Source organism: Budorcas taxicolor, chromosome 7, assembly GCF_023091745.1.
Source record: "Budorcas taxicolor isolate Tak-1 chromosome 7, Takin1.1, whole genome shotgun sequence".
Taxonomy (NCBI): domain Eukaryota; kingdom Metazoa; phylum Chordata; class Mammalia; order Artiodactyla; family Bovidae; genus Budorcas; species Budorcas taxicolor.
In genome coordinates, this window is record NC_068916.1 from 100,577,309 (window position 1) to 100,595,515 (window position 18,207).

General features: G+C 35.1%; 1 protein-coding gene across 1 annotated transcript in view; it reads right to left on the reverse strand.

Moving 5' to 3' along the window:
• Positions 1-5,518: 5,518 nt before the first annotated feature.
• The window catches only part of SLCO6A1 (solute carrier organic anion transporter family member 6A1), a 101,830-nt gene continuing 89,141 nt past the window's right edge, over positions 5,519-18,207 (reverse strand). The window contains exons 12-15 of the mRNA XM_052643558.1: positions 13,064-13,128; positions 10,594-10,731; positions 7,949-8,095; positions 5,519-5,664 (exon numbers count right to left, since the gene is read on the reverse strand). Coding sequence (XP_052499518.1) covers positions 5,519-5,664; positions 7,949-8,095; positions 10,594-10,731; positions 13,064-13,128 — 496 coding nt within the window. The remainder of the gene's footprint in view (positions 5,665-7,948; positions 8,096-10,593; positions 10,732-13,063; positions 13,129-18,207) is intronic.

Genomic DNA, 18,207 nt, shown 5'->3' on the forward strand with positions numbered 1-18,207 from the left:
ATCAGGGAAATGTAAATCAAAACAACAATAAAATATCACCTCACACCAGTCAGAATGGCTATTATTAAAAAGACGAGATAGTGTTGATGAGGATGTGAAGAAAAGGAAGCCCTTGTGCACTGTTGGTGGCGGGAATATAAATTAGTGTAGCTGCTTGAGAGAGTAACTAACTGTGGACCTCCTGTTTCTTGTTATTGTACAGCCTAAGAATGGTTTTCACATTTTTTTAATGGCTTAAAAGAAATCAAAAGAAGCAGATTTTGTGGCACATGAAAAGTATATTAAATTCAAATTTCAGTGTCCATAAACTTTTATTAGAACATAGCCATGCTCATTTGCTTATGTATTGTAAGCAAACCCAAAACTTTTACCCTCTAGGACTTGGCAGAGCAAGGTTACTGACCCCAGACCTTAGCAGATTGAACACTACTGGGAGGTAGGGGCTACAACAGACAAGTAAGGCAGTGTAAGTAAATTCAAATAGCACAGGTGATATGATAAATTACTTGTTTGTTTGGGGGAAAAAAAATTGAAAAGAAAAAAAACTTACAGGAGAGTCTATGTAAAATGAAGCTTGGAAATTTCTACTAGGGGTTAGTGGATGAGTGGTTCCAAGAGAAAGGGGCAAAGGTTTGTACTCAGAAATGCCAATGCTGGTGTCTACCAAAAGAAACCAAAGTTCAAAAAAATAGTAGAAAAATACTTACCCGTCACAGAGAAAATTATCAAAACATTGAATAAAATAAATGAGTGAGAAGTCCTGAAACAGTTCACTCTTTTAGAAATACCAGGCTGCTCCTGAGATGCATTGAAAAAACTTTAGTTTGTTGTCATCCGTAGGTACAAAGGAGTTGCTGTCTTCCTTATATTAATAATTTTCTGATTTTTTACATGCGACCCCTGACCATTATGCATTTTGGAATCCCAAATGACCATATTTAATCAGTTCAGTTCACTTCAGTCGCTCAGTCGTGTCCGACTCTTTGCGACTCCAAGGACTGCAGCACGCCAGCCAGGCTTCACTATCTCCCAGAGTTTTTGCAAACTCATGTCCATTGAGCTGGTGATGTCGTCCAACCATCTCATCCTCTGCCACTCCCTTCTCTTCTTGCCTTCAGTCTTTCTCCTCCTTTCTTCAATCCTTTCAGGGTCTTTTCCAATGAATTTGGCTTTTCACATACGGTGGCCAAAGTATTGGCATTTCAGCTTCAGCATCAGTCCTTCCTTCCAACGAATATTCAAGACTGATTTCCTTTAGGATGGACTGGTTGGATCTTCTTGCAGTCCAAGGGACCCCCAAGAGTCTTCTCCAACACCACAGTTCAAAAGCATCAATTCTGCGGTGCTCAGCCTTCTTCACAGTCCAACTCTCACATCCATACATGACCACTGGAAAAACCATAGCTTTGACTAGACGGACCTTTGTTGGCAAAGTGATGTCTCTACTTTCTAATACACTGTCTAGGTTTGTCTTAGTTTTTCTAACAAGAAGCAAGTTTCTCTTCATTTCATGACCATAGTCACTGTCCACAGTGATTTTGGAGCCCAAGAAAATAAAATCTGTCACTGTTTCCCCATCTATTTGCCATGAAGTGATGGAAACGGATGCCATGATTTTAGTTTTCTGAATGTTGGGTTTGAAGCCAGCTTTTTCACTCTCCTTTCACTTTCATCAAGAGGCTTTTTAGTTCCTCTTCACTTTCTGCCATAAGGGTGGTGTCATCTGCATATCTGAGGTTATTGATATTTTTCCCAGAAATCTTGATTTCAGCTTGTGAGTCATCCAGCCCAGCGTTTCTCATGATGTACTCTGCATATAAGTTAAATAAGCAGGGTGACAATATACAGCCTTGACGTACCCCTTTCCTAATTTTGAATCAGTCCATTGTTCCATATACAGTTCTAACTGTTTCACTTTGTCTTGCATACAGTATTCTCAGGAGACAGGTAAGGTGGTCTGGTATTCCCATCTCTAAGAATTGTTCACAGTTTGTTGTGATCCATATACAACCATAAATAATAAAATATTGCATGTTATACACATTTATATACATAAGTTGAAATTTGGCATTTTGTTCATAATTTTATTTTTAAGACATTCATTTTGACAGCTCCACCTCAGTTTCACTGTTTAATAGTGATTGGTTCCCATTATAAAAATATCACATAATGCATTTATGTTATCTTACTGATTACACTTTTTATTGTTCCCCTATTTCCTCATACAAACCATTACTTCTATGAACATTTCCTAGTATGTCTCTTTCTGAACATATGTAAGGGTTTTCTAAGATTTATACTCCTAGGAATGGAATTTTTGAGTTACATGGTATACACTTTCAACTTAGAACATAAAGCAGATAACTGTTCACAATGCTTCTACATTTTTACACTTCCACCAGAGAAACTCTGTTTTCCCAAATCCTCAACAAGAGATCTTGTTCTGTTTTTTAAATTTTTAATTTTGATGCATACAAAATGACTCAATTTTCAATTATGATTTTCTCAGGGTATATGCCCAGTAGTGGGATTCCTGGGTCATATGGTAGTTCTATAGTGGTTGTATCAGTTTACCTTCCCACCAACAGTGCAAGAGGGTTCCCTTTAAGGAGATTTAATATTGTGAAGATGCCCATACTACCTAAAGCAATCTATAAATTTAATGTGATCCCTATCAGAATACCCATCATAATTTCCACAGAACTAGAACACACAATCCTAAAATTTATATGGAACCACAAAATTATCCAGAATAGCCAAAATAATCTTGAAAAAAAATAACAAAACTGGAGGTATCATGTTCCCTGACTTCAAGCTATATCACAAAGATACAGTAATCAAAATCGTATGGGACTGACACAAACAGAAAGTACAATGGAACAGAATACAGAGCCCAGAAACAAGCCCAAACACTTACAGCTCGTCTATGACAAAGGAGGCATGTCATATACAATGGATAAAAGATAGCCTCTTTGTAAATGGTGCTGGGAAAACTTGCCATCAACACATAAAATAATATTCGAACATTTTCCCACACCATATACAAAAGTAAATTCAAATGAGTTAAAGACCTAAGTGTAAGCCTGAAAACAAAACAAACAAACAAAAAACTCCTAGAAGAAAACATGCAGAACACTCTTTGACATAAATCATAGCAGTATTCTTTTGAGTCTGTCTCCTGAGGCCAAAGAAACGGAAGCAAAAATAAAATAGTCTTACCTAATTAAATATGAAAGGTTTTTCACAGCAAAGAAAACCGTTGACAGCCTACCAAGTGAGAAAAATACTTCCAAATGATATGGCCAATAAGGGGTTGATATCCAAAATGTACAATCATTTCATACAACTCAATACCAAAAAACCAAACAACCCAATTAAAAAATGGGCACAAGACCTGAATACACATCTTTTCCAAAGAAGACATGGATGGCTTAACGGCACATGAAAAGATGCTCAGTATCACTAATCACCAGAAAGATGAAAACCGAAAACCGAAACCACAGTGAGATATCACCTTGCACGTGTCAGAATGGCTATCATCAAAAAGTCTACAAAGAACAAATGCTGGTCAGGGTGTGGATAAATGGGAACTCTTAACACACTGTTAGAATGCAAAGGGGGGCAGACCCTGGGAAGACAGTATGTTGGTTTCTCAGGAAAACTAAACATAGAACTACCATGTAATTCAATAACTCTTCTTGATATATATCCAAAGGAAAAAAACAAAACAACAAATCACTAATTCAAAAAGATACCTTCACCCAGTGTTCATAGCAGTACTGTTTACAACAACGAAGATATGGAAGCAGGGGCTTCCCCAGTGGTCCAATGTTAAGACTCTGAGCTTCCAATGAAGGGGGCCCAGGCTCAATCCTTGGCCAGGGAACAAGGTCCTGAATGCCATAATAAATAAAAAATAAAATAACTATACTATTTTTTTAAGATATAGAAGCAAACTAGGTTTGTATCAACAGATAAATGGATAAAGAGTATGTGTATGTATGTACATACATATATATACCATGAGGGATCACTCAAGACCTAAAAAAGAATTCTGTCATTTGCAAAAACATGAATAGACCCAGAGAATATTATGCTTAGTGAAATAAGTCACAAAGAGAAAGGCAACTATTTTATGTTAGCACTTTTCCAGGATTTGAAACAAACCAAAGTCATAGAAAAAGGATCTGATTTGATCAGGGGCAATTAGGATGGTCAAAGACACAAACCTCCAGTCGTAAGATATAAAAGTACTGGGGATGTACACCGCATGATGACTATAGTTAGCACTGTGTCACTGAGAGTTAAGAGGGAAGATCCTAAGAGTTCTCAGCATGAGAAGGAAACGTTGGCTCTTTCTTTGTTTTTCTTCCTTCCTTCCTCTTTCTTATCTGTATTAGATGACGAATGTGACTGTGGTAAACTTACTGTGGTAACCACTACACCATATGTGCGACTCAAGGCATCACACTCCACACCTTAACCTTACACAGTGTGTGCTGTGCCCAGCTGTGTCTGACTCTTTGTGATCCCCTGGACTATTGCCTGCCAGGCTCCTCTGGTCATGGAATTCTCCAGGCAAGAATACTGGAATGGGTTGCCATTTCCTACTGCAGGCCATCCTATGTGTTTCCTGCCTTGGCAGGCAATTTCTTTACCACTTCGCCACCTGGAGCCCAACCTTATACAGTACTGTGTGTCAATTATATCTTAAAGCTGGGGGAAAAGGGGAATAAACTCTTAGTGCTTAAAAGGAAAATGTTCTGTTAATAAACCAAAACTTGATACTTTTCTAGACTATATATGTAAGGTTAAAGGCTAAATGTTAAATCAAGAAAGCATCAATCTAGTTTACATAAGAATCCAGAGAAGAAAAAGATTGAAGAGGCAGGATAGTCATAGGTATTAAGACTTTGGTGAAAATGCAACTTCAAGAGCACAAATAAACTCTTATCAATTCTAAAACATAAGCACTCTGCTGAAATACCAGGTATTGTTGTTTAGTCACTAAGTTGTGTCCAACTCTTTTGATCCCATGGACTGTAGCCTGCCAGGCTCCTCTGTCCATGGGATTTCCCAGGCACAAATACTGGAGTGGGTTGCCGTTCCCTTCTGCAGGGATAGAAACTTGTCTCTTGCATCTCCTGTATTGGCAGGTGGCTCCTTTACCACTGAGTCACTACAGAAGCCCAATATTAAGTAGGCTTTGCTTAAAAATATCCCTTCAGGCAAAATCAAGCACCCAAAATAATTAGGCTGATGGAGAAAATACTGTAGAAGTGAACCATTCAAAAACCTATGCAACTTTGTAACCACAGCCCTAACAAAAATAATCACAATCTTAATGAATTTTAGCTTAGCTAAATCTCTGTAGCATTTTCACCCTGCATCACGGTCAATCAATTCTTTAAGTTTTAAGGTTGGGGCTCACCTCCTTCCTTTGAGAAGTAGTTCCTTGAGGGCACCAACTGTCAATAGAAAACCGTTTCATCAAAAATTTAAATTTAAAATCTGGTATTTAAAAATGTCTTTGCAGCTTCTTCATCTGCAGTTGCAGCTTCTTCATCTGCAGTTGCAGCTTCTTCATCTGCAGTTGCAGCTTCACTGGATACAGTAACACTCTAGAAAGCGTACTGATCCTTGATGGCGTTAAAATACTCAAAACTGATTACAAAGAAAGGTATTTCAATAGGATTTTTAGCTGGCCTTTTTTGCTAAGACTAAGGTTTTCTCATTAACATTGAGAAGCTTCCACTGATTGTTTCAAAAGCTGCTAAACTGGTGTTAACCAGTGACTTTGGGGTTATATTTTCTCTATCAGTCCTCTGTGAACTAGTTTGCGGCATAGAAACACATGTTCCATTGCAGCAGAATATTATATGCAAATTGAAGTCTTAACACTACTCTCCCAATTGTTATAATCTTTACTATACTTTTACTATACTTATGCAAAAAATACATATATAGATATTTACACATAAACACAGAAACATACTACAAGTTCCTTCAAAATGGATCAGGATATTATTGTTTTATCTTATCTCCTCATTGCATAAATTTTCAAATAATATTTTTAGACAATAGAATACTAAGAATATAAATACCCTGCAATTATTAACCTGTAATTCTAGGAAAACCTATACTGTACATTGGCGTTTAAAATCCTGCATACATTAAAAACATAAGAGAAACACTTTATAAGAATGTACTTTATTATGAAAATACAAATCCCTACAGAGTACATTTCTACTACTTTTGCAAACATCACATGTGATTTTCCTTTTCTGAATGTAGCACAGCAACAGATCTTGTGGAATCTTTAAAGGAAAAACTTCTGTTTTCACATTCTGATCCTCAGATATTCTACCATCCTGTTGGTTCAAACAGAGAACAGTCAAGTTTCACATAAAGGCAAGTTTATAGATTTTCATAAATGCATGTTAAAGCTAGGTAGAAAAACATATAGGAAGATATGAACACTCCCTGCTTCACATTTCCTTCTGCCAGCCAAGACCATGAATAGGGCCATGTTTGCCCTTACACACAGGGTCACTGGCTAATATGAATAACAAAGGAGAGATTTTGCCAGTTGTTCATTCTCCCAAGAGAACAAAAGAAACATTGTAGAGAAGATTTTGTTTCATAACAGCTTTATTTTTTAATAGTTGGAAAATTGCTATATAATTTGGATAGGTATTAAATCACATATGAAATAATTATATCAACATTTTTCTATTGAAACACATTTAAGCTTAAGAAAAACTCCACAAATGGTTGGCACATTTTCTGCATTCAGATTTGAATATTTATTTAAGTGAAATGATTATGATTAATCATAAAATTAAATATAAAAACACAAATATGGATATCAACTGAGTATCAGTAGTCTTTACCAATAAAATTCAAGTCAAGATATTAAATAAAACAGAGAAGTATATGACCATATTGAATTTCATGTCTACTAATAGCAAAGAAGTGTGAAAATATGTATTGTACACTGGCCAATTGACTGGATAAATTTTCTGAGAAAACCTTTCCATTACCAAATAAAGGAAAAATGTTAATTTTTAAATAGTTTGACATGTCTCCTTTTGGAGAGCAAATATGACTTTCATGTAAATATTTATTATACAAACTGGATTGGCACATCTAGTCTTATTTTGAAAATTATTTATAAATATGCACAGCCCAGATGAAAAGTAGCAAGAATAAACTATATGAAACCTAAATAATTCTACATAAAAAAGCGAAAGTGTTAGTTGCTCAGTTGTCTCTGACTCTTTGCGACCCCATGGAGTGTAGCCCTCCAGGCTCCTCTGTTCACGGAATTCTCTAGGCAACATTACTGGAGGGGGTTGCCATTTCCTTCTCAAGGGGATGTTCCCAACCCAGGGATTGAACTGGGGTCTCATTTCTGGCAAAGACTGAGGGCAAGAGGAGAAGGGGATGACAGAGGACGAGATGGTTGGATGGCATCACCAACTCAATGGACATGAGTTTGAGCAAGCTCCGGGAGATGGGACAGGGAAACCTGCCGTGCTGCAGTCCATGGGGTCACAGAGTCAGACATGATTTAGACACTGAACAACAACTCCCTCATTGCAGGCAGATTCCTTACTATCTGAGCCACCAGGGAAGCCCAATCCTACATAACCAAAGACCAATAATGAATATATAAGACATCACTGCAGTCACAATTAACTTATGTGTATTTCTACTTCCACTTCATCTTTTTCTTTCAAAGTATGACCTTTCTATTGAAAGTATTAAATATGTGTGATATCTTTTAAAAGTGCAAAACACAGACTATATTATTATTTTATGCTCAAAATAATAAACTTATAAGATCACATGAACTTATTAAACATGTAGTTATATTAAATTATTTTAAATTTTATTAATATCTAATAATATCCCATTGATAGATTGACAAATGTGTAATTCTTACATAATGTTGATTCTTTTCTTTCATTTTTTTTAACTCTTGGATTCTTCACAACTGTAGGCAAGACATCGCTGTTTTCCTGTGGTAGATTTCCATATAGGCCCAATGCAACAGCATTGAAGAAAATAGTAGCTACTTTGCAAGTAAAACCTGAATTTGAAAAAAAAAAAAATACAGTCATCAGATGCATCAAATTATGTAGAGCAAAATGTTTATGGAAAGAAAGATATTTACCAAAGAAAAGGTGAACATATTTCATCTCTAAAGTTACCAATTTTCCAATTGTAGAATGTAATTAATGTCATAAACTTATATCAAGTTACTTAAAGGAAAATTTGTTTAAATGTTTGTAAAACCTTTTAGATTTCTTAAATGTATAGCCCAAGAAAAATGCAATAGTGTATTACTATTTCACAGAATGTATTAACTCTAAAACATAAAAATACATTTCTACTTTCAAAACTAATTATCAGTGGAAACTGGAACCTTTCAAAGGCATTTCATGCAACTTTACTCTTTTTGAAATATATATAATTTTCTAAATACCAACAGAAACATTTTAGAAAAACTAATTGACCATGTTTAAGTTTTTAAATTCATTTTCATTTTTCAAGTTTCATAAAAGTACAAGCATTATATCAAAGTACTTGAAATTTGGATGCAAATAACCCCGTTAAAGTAAAAATATTTCACAGCAACAATATCAGTTATAGTGGTTTCAAAGATAAAACAGGAAACATTAGTGACTCTATATCATTTGTAATGATACATTTCAAACATTTATTTATAACAGCTGAACATGGCAAACAGTTTAAATATCCATTAATAAGAGCATGAATAAACTATAGCATATTCAAAAATGAAGTGGTATTCAGAAATTTTTAAAAAGCACAAACTACTGCATAGAGTAACATGGATGAATCTCCCCAAAGTGTAATATTAAGCAAGACAGGTGAAATCTGCCCCGCCCCCAGCATATATTCTATTCCATCTGCATAATTTCTAGAACAGGCTAAACCAATGTATTGTAGTAGAAATATGAAAAGGGTTTATTTGTGGAGAAGGAAAATTGACTCGAAAAGGGCATAGGATAAATTTCTATAGTTTTTTTGGATGCAGCTTGCACAGGTGCACCCAATTATCAAAAGCCATCACATGGAACACCCAAGACCTTGCCATATGAACACCTATGTTAATTGTAGGCTAACTGTGCTTTTTGTATCCTTCTTTATGCAGTCTTTTCCTACTTCAAGGTTGTGAATATATTCTACTGTTAATCTCTCACACTTAGATCTTCAGTGCATCTAGAAGTGATTTTTGTATATAGCATAAGGTAGGGATCAAGATACATTTTTTCAGATATGGAGATATAAAGTAATCTATTACCCTTTACTTTAAAGCCACCTTTTTACGCCCCTAGTGTCTCCTTTGTCATTATCAGATGAGTGTGCAAGTGTGGGTTTATTTCTGGGTTCTCTACTCTGTTCTATTGGTTAATGTGTGGACACTCACACTAATACCCTTTTGTATTGATTATTACAAGTTGATAGTAGGTTTTGATATCTGGTGGCATATACCTTTCAATTTTGTTTCTTCTTTAAGATTCTTTGGATAGATCTTAGCACTTCAGCTTCCCATATGAATTTCAATTCCCTTGTCAATTAAAAAATTTCCTTCTGGGATTCTGTGACCACACCAAGGCTATAAATTAATTTAGGAGAGGTGGCACTTTTAAATCTTCCTATCTGTAAGAATGATACATTTGTTTCATTTATTCAGGTTATGATTTCCCTCAAATAAATTTTATATTTGTCCATGTAGAGGTTTTGTAAAACTTGCAACAAAATTTTTCTTGGTACTTGATTTTTTAATGTTACTGTATTTTTTAGATTCTTTCTGTATTTGGTTGTGCACATGATTTCTGTGTATTGATTGTATACTAAGCAACTTTACTAAATTCATGTATTAATTCTAATATACTGTGTTTCTTAATTTGAGTGCTAATGATACATATGCTCACTTTATAAAAATGTGTTCAGCTATACATTTATAACATGTGCTCTTTCTTTATATTTTCTATAAAAATTTTACCAAAAAACTCAAACTTGATGAAGTTGCTTGATGAATTTCCTTGCTACCAAGGAGAACTGGCAGACTGATAAAATACATATTTCCTAACTTTTTTGAGTGATAAAACTTTTGAGGATCTGATGAATGCCACAGTCTTCCTCTATAGCAGATTCATGGCTGTACAAACAGAATTTTAGGATTTCAAAAATACACAAAGTTTAATGTGGGTTCCCAGGGTTCCTGGATCCCTCTTGAATAAGTTTTGCCCTGGAATAGTGGTGTGCATAGAACTTTCTGTAACAATGGCAGTGTTCTACATCTGCCCTGTCCTACAGAGGGACTGGATGTTTAATTGCATTAGATTAACAGAAAACAACTTTATATGTGATGCAGCATTTCAAATACATATATTCCATAGTAATTTAGTTTCTAAAATATTTTGTATATAATAACATAAAGTTTAATAATTAAAGTATACACTTGTTCTTAGTTTATTATGACTATGCCTTACTCCAAACAGCCATAAGTTTTAAGAAAACAATTTTACTTCTTGACATTCTTCAATAGATATCACTTACATACTGCTACCGATAGGTAGGCCATTTTTGTCTTGTAATAGATCCAACAATTTCCAGTGCTTCCACAGCGCTCAGTATCCCGAAAGATGCAAGAAGTTTCTTTTATTATTTTAAAAAGTACTGGTCCAGGTAGAGTCCCTATCAAAAATGCAATGATGATAAATTCTCCATGAAAACACTGTAGGCTGGAATCAGAATGATTTTTATCCCAAACTTAAACTTACATACTTAGTCATCATCACTCTAAACATACCATTTTAAATTATCTAAGAATTTATTTTTTAATAGGATTGTTAAAAACTGGAAGCACAATTGTGTGTTTTTGAAAATCCTTATTCTTGTAGATATTAAAAAAAAAAACCTAGCAGATTCTCATCTTCTTAGAATGGTATGCATACTCTTATTTAGTTCAGTGGTCCTCAACCTTTTTGGCATCAGGGACCAGTTTCGGGAAAGACAGTCCTCCCACAGATGGCGGCAGGGGGTGGGGTATGACTCAAGCACATGACATTTCCTACGCCACCACTGATCTCACAGGAGGCAGAGCTCAGGTGGTCATGCGAGCAATGGAGTATAACTGCAAATACAAAAGAAATTTCGCTTGCTTACCTGCCCCTCATCTCCTGCTGTGTGGCCCGGTTCCTAACAGGCCACCAAACAGTACTGGTCCATGCCTTAAGGGTTGAGCACCCCTGATTTAGTTGACATCTCAACATTTTTGTTAATTTCTGAATTAAAAGTTTAGGAGGAAGTATTTAAAACAGAGATTCTAAATACTGATTTTGTGAATCCAATGTACCTCCCAAAAGACTTAAAATTCTGAAATTTTCAATGACTGAAAAATTAGTTTTGAAATGCAGTGTGTTATCTGTTATGTGTCGAGATACTGAGAGAAATAAGTGAAAAAGTAAATGCTTCAGTATGTTTGTAGCAGCCCTAGCTTCAGAAGACCCCGAATCTAGAGGCATACTTGTGTGCTGCCTGAGGGAAATCTCTGTACACTCACAGAGAAAACATCTTCCCAGAAATAGTATCACTTTTAGATAAAAGTGAGTGAAATCTTTAAAAAAATGAATAAGTAAATAAATAAATAAATACCACTCCAAAGACATTAGAGCTAGATTCTCAGAACTAACATATCTGGGTTCTCAGAACTAACATATCTAATGACTAACCTTCTTGCTCAAGAAATTGTGAATTCTCATGTGTCATGACTTTGACGCCTATCAAGAAAGCTACCCATCACCAGATTTCCCAGTCCCAGGGAGTGCTGGTACTCTGTCTACAATTGCTCAAAGTGAAATGAGGCCTATTAACTCATTTTTTTTTTCTATTTCCCACCATGCTTTTTCCAATCCATGATAAATCTTTGTAACACTAACTCCAAGTATATCTTGATTTCTCTTTTTCATTACAACCCCCAGAATCTAATTTAATATAACCCAGACTAAGACTTCAGCAAGCATGTTTATCTTTTATAAATACTTCTCTCCAGCAGCAAAGTTATCTTTTAAATGTAGAGCAAGTAACATCTATCATCTGCTTAAATTTTCTGAGAGCTAGAGACAGTCATATCTAAAAAATCACCACCTTATCCCACCCTCTCTCATTCAAAAATGCACCAGCCTCACTGGCTCCATTTCTGAGGTAGGAAACTGTCCGCTTCCTACCACTTCCTCTTTCTTATGCTCCCTCTACCATTCAGAATCTATCTTTATCCACTGGATCACTGTCTAATCTGATCTAATCTAATCTAATCTTTCTCAATCAAAATAGCTATTTTGAACCCTGAATACTGATCTAAGAATTTCTCAGATGCCCCATTAGAGCCACACTTAAATTTTTCTACATTCTTGATCCTTATTACTGTCTGTCTTTGTCTTCAACCCAGTCTAATCTTGTTTCTTTACCCCACTAATATTTTAAATCAACTTCTTGAATCAGAGCTCCTAATATAGGCTTAATGTGGACTTGAAAGCTAGTTTTTGCACTTTAAAAAAGCCTGAAGTACAGAGTGCATCACCATCAGAAAAATCAATTTGCTCTTTGTATGTAAATCTTTTAAAATATCAGATACAGTATCTTTGGTAATGAAAAGATTTTAAAGCACTAATCTAGGTTAATGACGTCTCAAACACGCAAGAATGTAAAATATAGTTTCTGTGCTTATATGTGCTTTGTTTCAGCTTACCAAACCATTTGTATAAGCTTGAAGACTATATTTCTGATCAAAAAGATTTTCTTCTAGTTGAATAAAAAATTAATACACATTTTATATGACAAGATGGATTTACATTATTATCTTTTTATACTGTCTCCTAAATTCTGTAAAGCATCTCCCCTATTCACTTGTTTTGTGTCAGTTTATCATTATTATTTGTTTGAAATTCTATATATACATGTTGACACGTATAAATCAAAAGAGAAACAATTCAATTCAGCTTAATAATAGATTGCCAAAAATCCATACCACATATTCTCAAAATCACAAACGTCATACCCATGGCCAGAGGACGCTGTTTGTCAGACACAATCCTGCAAGCAAATAGCAATGATATCATCAAAACAGCATTATTATTAGCTATAGAGAATGCTTTCTAGGTTCAGGGGTAATTTTTTTTTTTTCCCTATGCATCCATTAGACTAAGAATCTTTAGCCAGTTGACAGAATTCAGTCTGGTTGAATTAATTACAGCTCTTCACATTTCCCCATATTTTGCCCTTTGCCAACTAACTTTAAAACTTCTTGCACTTCTCAAGGAGGAAGCATTTATGGCCCAAACTCTCTGCTCCAGTCTTTGCTGGAAAAAAGTGAATAGCACTACCTTTCCTACTTCTCATTTTTCATTCTGTGGGGCAGTTGTCTCAGATATCTTCCTTTTGTCACCATGAGATTCATTCTCTACCTTTCTTTCCCTTGCTCTCTGCCTTGGGAAACTGACCTGAATGGACTTTATCAGGGGACTCTCTCGCCTCTGGCTACCGATGGGGTTCTGCCAACGCTGTGCTCCAGAGTGAGAAAGGAAAGTGATGTCAAGGTCTTCAGCCCCAGGTTTCCTCCCTGAAGAGTTTCCCACGCTGACTAGGTCTCTAGGCAAAGCAGTCCCCTCTACAGGCCTCTCCTCTTCCTACCCTTGCTCCCCTTGGGTGTGGGGTGGTAAGAGACCTGAAGCTGTATACTTTGGGGTGCCTTGTACCCTGCCCACATTTTAAAGAGCCACTTTATTCAACCTTACTTGTTCTAATTGGAGAGTGCCATCTCTTTTCTGTTGGAAATCTAAATTTTACCCTCAGTATTCAAAAGTTGAAATAAATGAAAAAATAACTTTCTAAAAATATATATAAAGAATGAAGATCTCTGTACTTTGTATAGGTCAAACCAAATATTAATTTTAAAAAGAAATCATAATGCATAATGTCATATATTAGTAGTTTGGAAAATAAACTAAACTAAAAAGTAATCAACCTTTGAACATTTTCAAAAGTAAAAAAAGCAAAGCTACATTTGAATGGATATTTAAACAAATCCTATGCTTATCCTTTATTTCCTTGTTCTGGAACTTGAATAATAAACAAATATGACCAATATTGTCACCTAAAAATGACTCAGTGTATTAAAATTCAGCATTTGGACAGTATTTTATGACTCTTTTGTAAAAAGTGAGATAACTCCACCTGTATCAACCTGATAAAATTACATACTCTTCTCTCAAAAGTTTACTACTAGGAAAATGAAAACAAATTTACCAATTCTTAAAGGGTAATGATGTTTTTAAATAAAAAATAATTCAACTGATATTATGAGTAGATTCATTAAAGACATATAAAGGAAGTTAAGTGAAATTTTTTTGGTATTTTGTCTAAGAGGTAAGGCTATGATAAGATGGTTTAAGAATTTCATGGAATAAACAAAACATGTATTAGTACTCTTCCAAAATGGAACAGGCAGTTTCCAATATCTCTGATAACTTCTAAATTTATATTTTCAGCCCATATCTTTCTTAAGTTCTAGACTTCAGTTCCTATCTTGCACAAAAGTTGCATCCCCCTCATGCCCCCTATCACAAGTAGAATCATCATCCACGCAGCTTTCAAGCCCAAAATTTAGAATGAGGCATGCTTTAAAAAGAGTATCCTTTCTTGCTTTCATCAAATCAATAATAAAATATTGTGATTTTTGAAAATAACTTTTTCCCCATCTCTGATTTTAATCTCTAATTCCACTAACCTATTCCAAGCCTGTTTTTTTTTTTTTTTTTTGGCCTGAAGAAAATGAAAGTTTCCTTACTTATCTCCCCCAAATCATTTTTAATGCTTTCAGCCCACTGTCTACATACAGCCATAGTGATTTTTTTAAGGTAAAATTTTGATTATTTCATTGCTCCACTAAGATCCTTCAATGGCTCATCAGTCTCATTGCACACCACCTCATAACTTTTGCCTTTGTCATCCTCTTTGCTTACATTCTATCCACAACACTCTTACAAAGCTGTTTCTTGCACTGAGCTCAGAGTCTTTGCATATATTGTTCCCACTGTGTGAAATTCTCACTCCCCACTTTGTAGGACTTAGTTAAAATGTGATTTCTTTAAGGATACCCTCTCTGAATCCCCAGACTAATTAAGATTGTCCCATAATTTTCTCTTGGCATTCTTCTACATTTTCTTTGCAGTAGATTTTAATGTTATAATTAAACACTTATAAGTGAAACTACTTTTTTTTTCTGGCCTTACAACTCTCCCAAGTCCATCAGAGAAGCAGGGACCTGGTCATTTCTATTGCTCTTTCAGTTCACCGTTTTCCCTGAAAGTGCTCATCCACCTTCTAGCTTTAATCCATGGTACCTATCTCAGGTGAGAAGAATACACGTTAAAATAATGAGGAATGGAAGGGAAAGACATGAAGAACTAATTTTTCTTCATGAGCACCTTGATGGAGAGAGAACTGAAAAATCATACTTCTCTGTTTATACTTAAGCCTCACAGCTTCAGACAGGTCAAATTTGTCCAGAGGAAAAGGAATGTTGTCTTTCTTTGTTATTGTTTTGTCACCAAGTTATGTCCGATACTTTTGCAACCCCTTGAGCTGTAACACACCAGGCTCCTCTTTCCACAGGATTTTCCAGGTAGGAATATTAGAGTGGGTTGCCATTTCCTTCTCCAGGGGATCTTCCTGACCTGGCGATCCAACCTGCATCTCCTGCATTGGCAGGCAGATTCTTTACTGCTAAGCCAACAGGGAAATACTACCCCTCATCAAGAACTGGCAAAAACATCAGTTCTTTAAGAGTCAGTTTTAGATCTGATCCTTAAAAATCTTTGAGGGTCGGTTTTAGATCCCTACTACATCCCTAAAAGCCCTGCTCTCTCTGGAATTTTGATCCCTCTAGTCCTCTGCCACCTTGTGCCTTTAATACATTTAACTCAGCTTTGCTAGTGATCTTCTGAAAGAGCACTGGCCTGCTGCTAAGTATTTCATCCTGCATCACTTCCATGACCTCACAATTTAGGTATTTGACTCTATTATTGTGTTTTTTAAAAATAAGTTTTTTTGAATTTTATTATAATTATATGCTTTGGAAAACTATAAAAAGAGCACATACTAGAGAGACATGCTTGTTTATACCCCTGCTCTCATCTACTTCCTTGATGCACTTAATTAGAATTTTACTTTTGTTGTATTAAATTCCTACATGGGTTGAGATTTATTTCTAAACTTAATGTCATTCTATTCATAAATCAACACTATACTGCTTCAGTGTTGAGCCTCTATGGTGCATTTTAGCTTATAAGGTTAAGCCTCTGTTATTCGTGCCTCTTTGTCTTAGATTCCCAAACCACTCATTATTTTTCCAAAAAAAACTTTAAAATCAGGTTTTACACTTCAATAATTCTATTGGTATTTTCATTATCACACTAAAATTACACATTAACTTAAGGAGAATTGATATATTGGTGGTGTTAGGTCTTCCTATTCAATAATAGGAGATATACCCTTCCAAATTGTTCAAGTCAGTTTTTGTGACATTCAAGTGTGTTTTGCTTTATTTTGAAATTATTATTTATCTTGAAACTCACAGGTAGTTGTAAAAATATTAATAGTACAAAGCATGCTGTGTACCCTCATCCAGCATCAGTAAATGGTGAAATCTTATATAACCATAATTATAATATTAAAACTAGGAAACTGACATTGGCTCATTGCTGTTAACCAAACTATAGACCTTAATTTATTTTCACTTTTCAGTTAATAAATGTTAAATTTTTAAACTGAATTCGTGTGTGTGTGTAGTTCAATGTATCTGTTATTTTTTTATATTCTGTTACCTTACTAAACACTTAGCTAAATGTATTGGCTATTATTTCTAATACAGTGTAAAAAAGAACTGGTAATATTGCTCTTAGAAGTTCTATTGTGGCTGGATAGATAAGTACTGGAGTTCAAATCTCACCAAAAGTGAAGGATCTTATTTTTAACATACCGTTCTTTCAATTAAATCCTCCTGAAAGACTGTACCCTAGTATCATTCTCAGAATTGATAAGGTCTTTAAAAAACTTACGTGGAGAAGGAAATGGCAACACACTCCAGGATTCTTGCCTGGAGAATCCCATGGACAGAGGAGCCTGGTGAGCTATAGTCCATGGGGTCACAAAGTCATACATGACTGAGCAACTGATACTACTACTTCAAAAACTTAAACCTATCATCAAATCAGCTAAGTTTTTGCTTGGTTTACAGGTAACTGTTCCTATCTACCTTTCTTAATAAAGCTATTGTAAAATATTTCTGGAGTTATTAACATTCAGAGTCTCTATTATTTTTTGGTGCACAAAATCTCACATATGGTTAAAAGTAAGTACAGGTGTTTTAAGAGACAGAGTCAAGAGAAAAATTGAACTTTAATAATCCTACAGAAAATTCAGATACTAGATACCTCACAGATATTTTAAATCTAGGGGACTAATAAGTCCAAGGAAACAAATGACAAGGTAGAGAATATTATCAGAGAACTATATTAAAAAGAAATAAAATTCTATAACATTAAAGTACACTAATTATAGTCAACTCATGGATGAATTTAAAAGCTAATAAGATACAGAGACAGCTAGAATTAGTAACCTAGGGTACATAACTGAAAAAGCAGGTGGAAATATAATTAATACATTGGAGATCAGTGAAAAAACTTAGGCTGAAGCACAGAGCATAAAAACAAATGAAACTGAAAGTAAAAGTGAGAAGATACATGGATATAGTGAAAGGTTAACAATTTGTGTAACTGATATCCAAAAGGTAAGCAGACTAAGAACGGAGCAGAAGCAGTATGTGAAGAGATAAAGACAAGTATTTTCCAAAACCAATGAAAGATACTGTGGTAGATAATTACTTGAGATGGCTATCATTGATTCTTTTTTCCCCTAAGACATGCACGTTACTCCTGATCTCAAGAAGTGGAATCTAATCACTCTCCTTTTGAAACATGACTTTTTGGACAAACAGAATGCAGAAGAACGGCATTCTTGGACTTTCAACCTGGATCAAACGGAGCCTTGCAGTTTACATTTGTAGCTTATGCCTGTGTCTCTTAGAACACTAAAACTTGCGGTGTTCCCTTT